Source organism: Ananas comosus, unplaced genomic scaffold, assembly GCF_001540865.1.
Source record: "Ananas comosus cultivar F153 unplaced genomic scaffold, ASM154086v1, whole genome shotgun sequence".
Classification (NCBI taxonomy): domain Eukaryota; kingdom Viridiplantae; phylum Streptophyta; class Magnoliopsida; order Poales; family Bromeliaceae; genus Ananas; species Ananas comosus.
In genome coordinates, this window is record NW_017891762.1 from 11,943 (window position 1) to 13,199 (window position 1,257).

General features: G+C 66.9%; 1 protein-coding gene across 1 annotated transcript; it reads left to right on the forward strand.

Annotated features, from left to right (window-relative positions):
- The first annotated feature begins 459 nt into the window (after positions 1-459).
- LOC109705129 (spidroin-1-like) lies at positions 460-882 on the forward strand. The gene has a single exon (XM_020225885.1). It carries the CDS (start codon positions 460-462, stop codon positions 880-882), a length of 423 nt encoding a protein of 140 aa, XP_020081474.1.
- Positions 883-1,257: the final 375 nt, after the last annotated feature.

Genomic DNA, 1,257 nt, shown 5'->3' on the forward strand with positions numbered 1-1,257 from the left:
TCACGATCTGGAGCACAACGGCTCATTGTGGGAAGCGCGGGAGCAACCCGAAGGTTCAGCGAACAGCGCGTAGTCAGGAAAAATCGCGCCGAAGAGGTCGATACGACATCTGCTGATCCAAATTAAGGTGAGCACTGTGATCAGCACTGACCAACGATCACCGTGCTCACCTCCGGAGGCATCGGAACAGCCTCGGAGCGCCAAAAAAACGCGCGCAAGCACGAAAGAGCAGCCGAAAAGGCTCAACAGGGTCGATACCGCCGAAACAGCGGAACGGAGCCTTCCCGACAGAAACCAAGGTGAGCACGATGATCAGAAATTTGCCACGATCATCGTGCTCCCTTCCGTAGAGATTAGGGAGGCTCAGGAAGCTCGGAACGACAAACTGCCCAGAAATAGCCCTATTTCGGGCTTGGCCGGAGCAAGCTTGCTCCGGCCGGATTCCGGCGGCACGGCGACATGCGCGCGGGCCAGAGGTGGGTGCGGGGGAAGGGAGGAGCAAGGTGCTCACCTCAGGTGGCAGCGAGGAGCGGCGGTGGTGACGGCGGAACCAACCAAGCTCACACAAGATCCGGCTCGGGTTCCAAGGGCAGCTGCGGCCACGGCGGCGGTCGGGGCGCTCAGGGACGACGGCAGAGGGTTTCTAGAGGCCGGAGGGCTGCCTCGGGAGCGGCCCCGAGCGGCGGCGGGGCGGCGGTCGGAGACGCGGCTTGCTTCGGCCTGCACAGGTCTGGGTCGGCTGCAGCCGGCCGAGGCGGCGGCGGCGACGGTGCGCGGGGGTCACTGGGGCTCCAGGGAAAGTGGCTCGGCCGTCCTACGGCGGTGGAGAACTCAGCTCGGCCCGAGCTTGCCCTAGGTGGCAGCAACCCTCGAGGGCAGTAGTGACGGCGCTCTGGGCGGCTCGGGGCGGCGGTGGCCGGCGGCCAGAGGTCGGGGAGGTGCCACGGGAGTGGCCCAGGGCGGCGACAACGCGAAGGGAGGGTGCTGGGGTTGCCTTGGCCAGGGCTCGGCCAAGCAGGCAGCAAGGAGCAGCAGCAGCCACGGCGGCGTGCGGAGGCGGCGGCGGTCGGCGGAGAGGGACGCTGAGGGGTCGGGGCGACGTCGGCAAGGTGCTTGGAGGCAATGTAGCCTCGGCCTTGCTCTAACCCGAGAGAAAGAGGATGAGGGAGGGAGATGGAGAGAGAGGAAGGTGGGAGATGGTGGCTGTGGCGATGGCTGCCGGCCAGGGCTTGGTCGGCGGCGGCCGGCCCATGTGCG

Bases quoted from the DNA above. Each gene is read 5' to 3' on its own strand.
- LOC109705129 (XM_020225885.1), top strand. From the start codon at position 460: ATGCGCGCGGGCCAGAGGTGGGTGCGGGGGAAGGGAGGAGCAAGGTGC.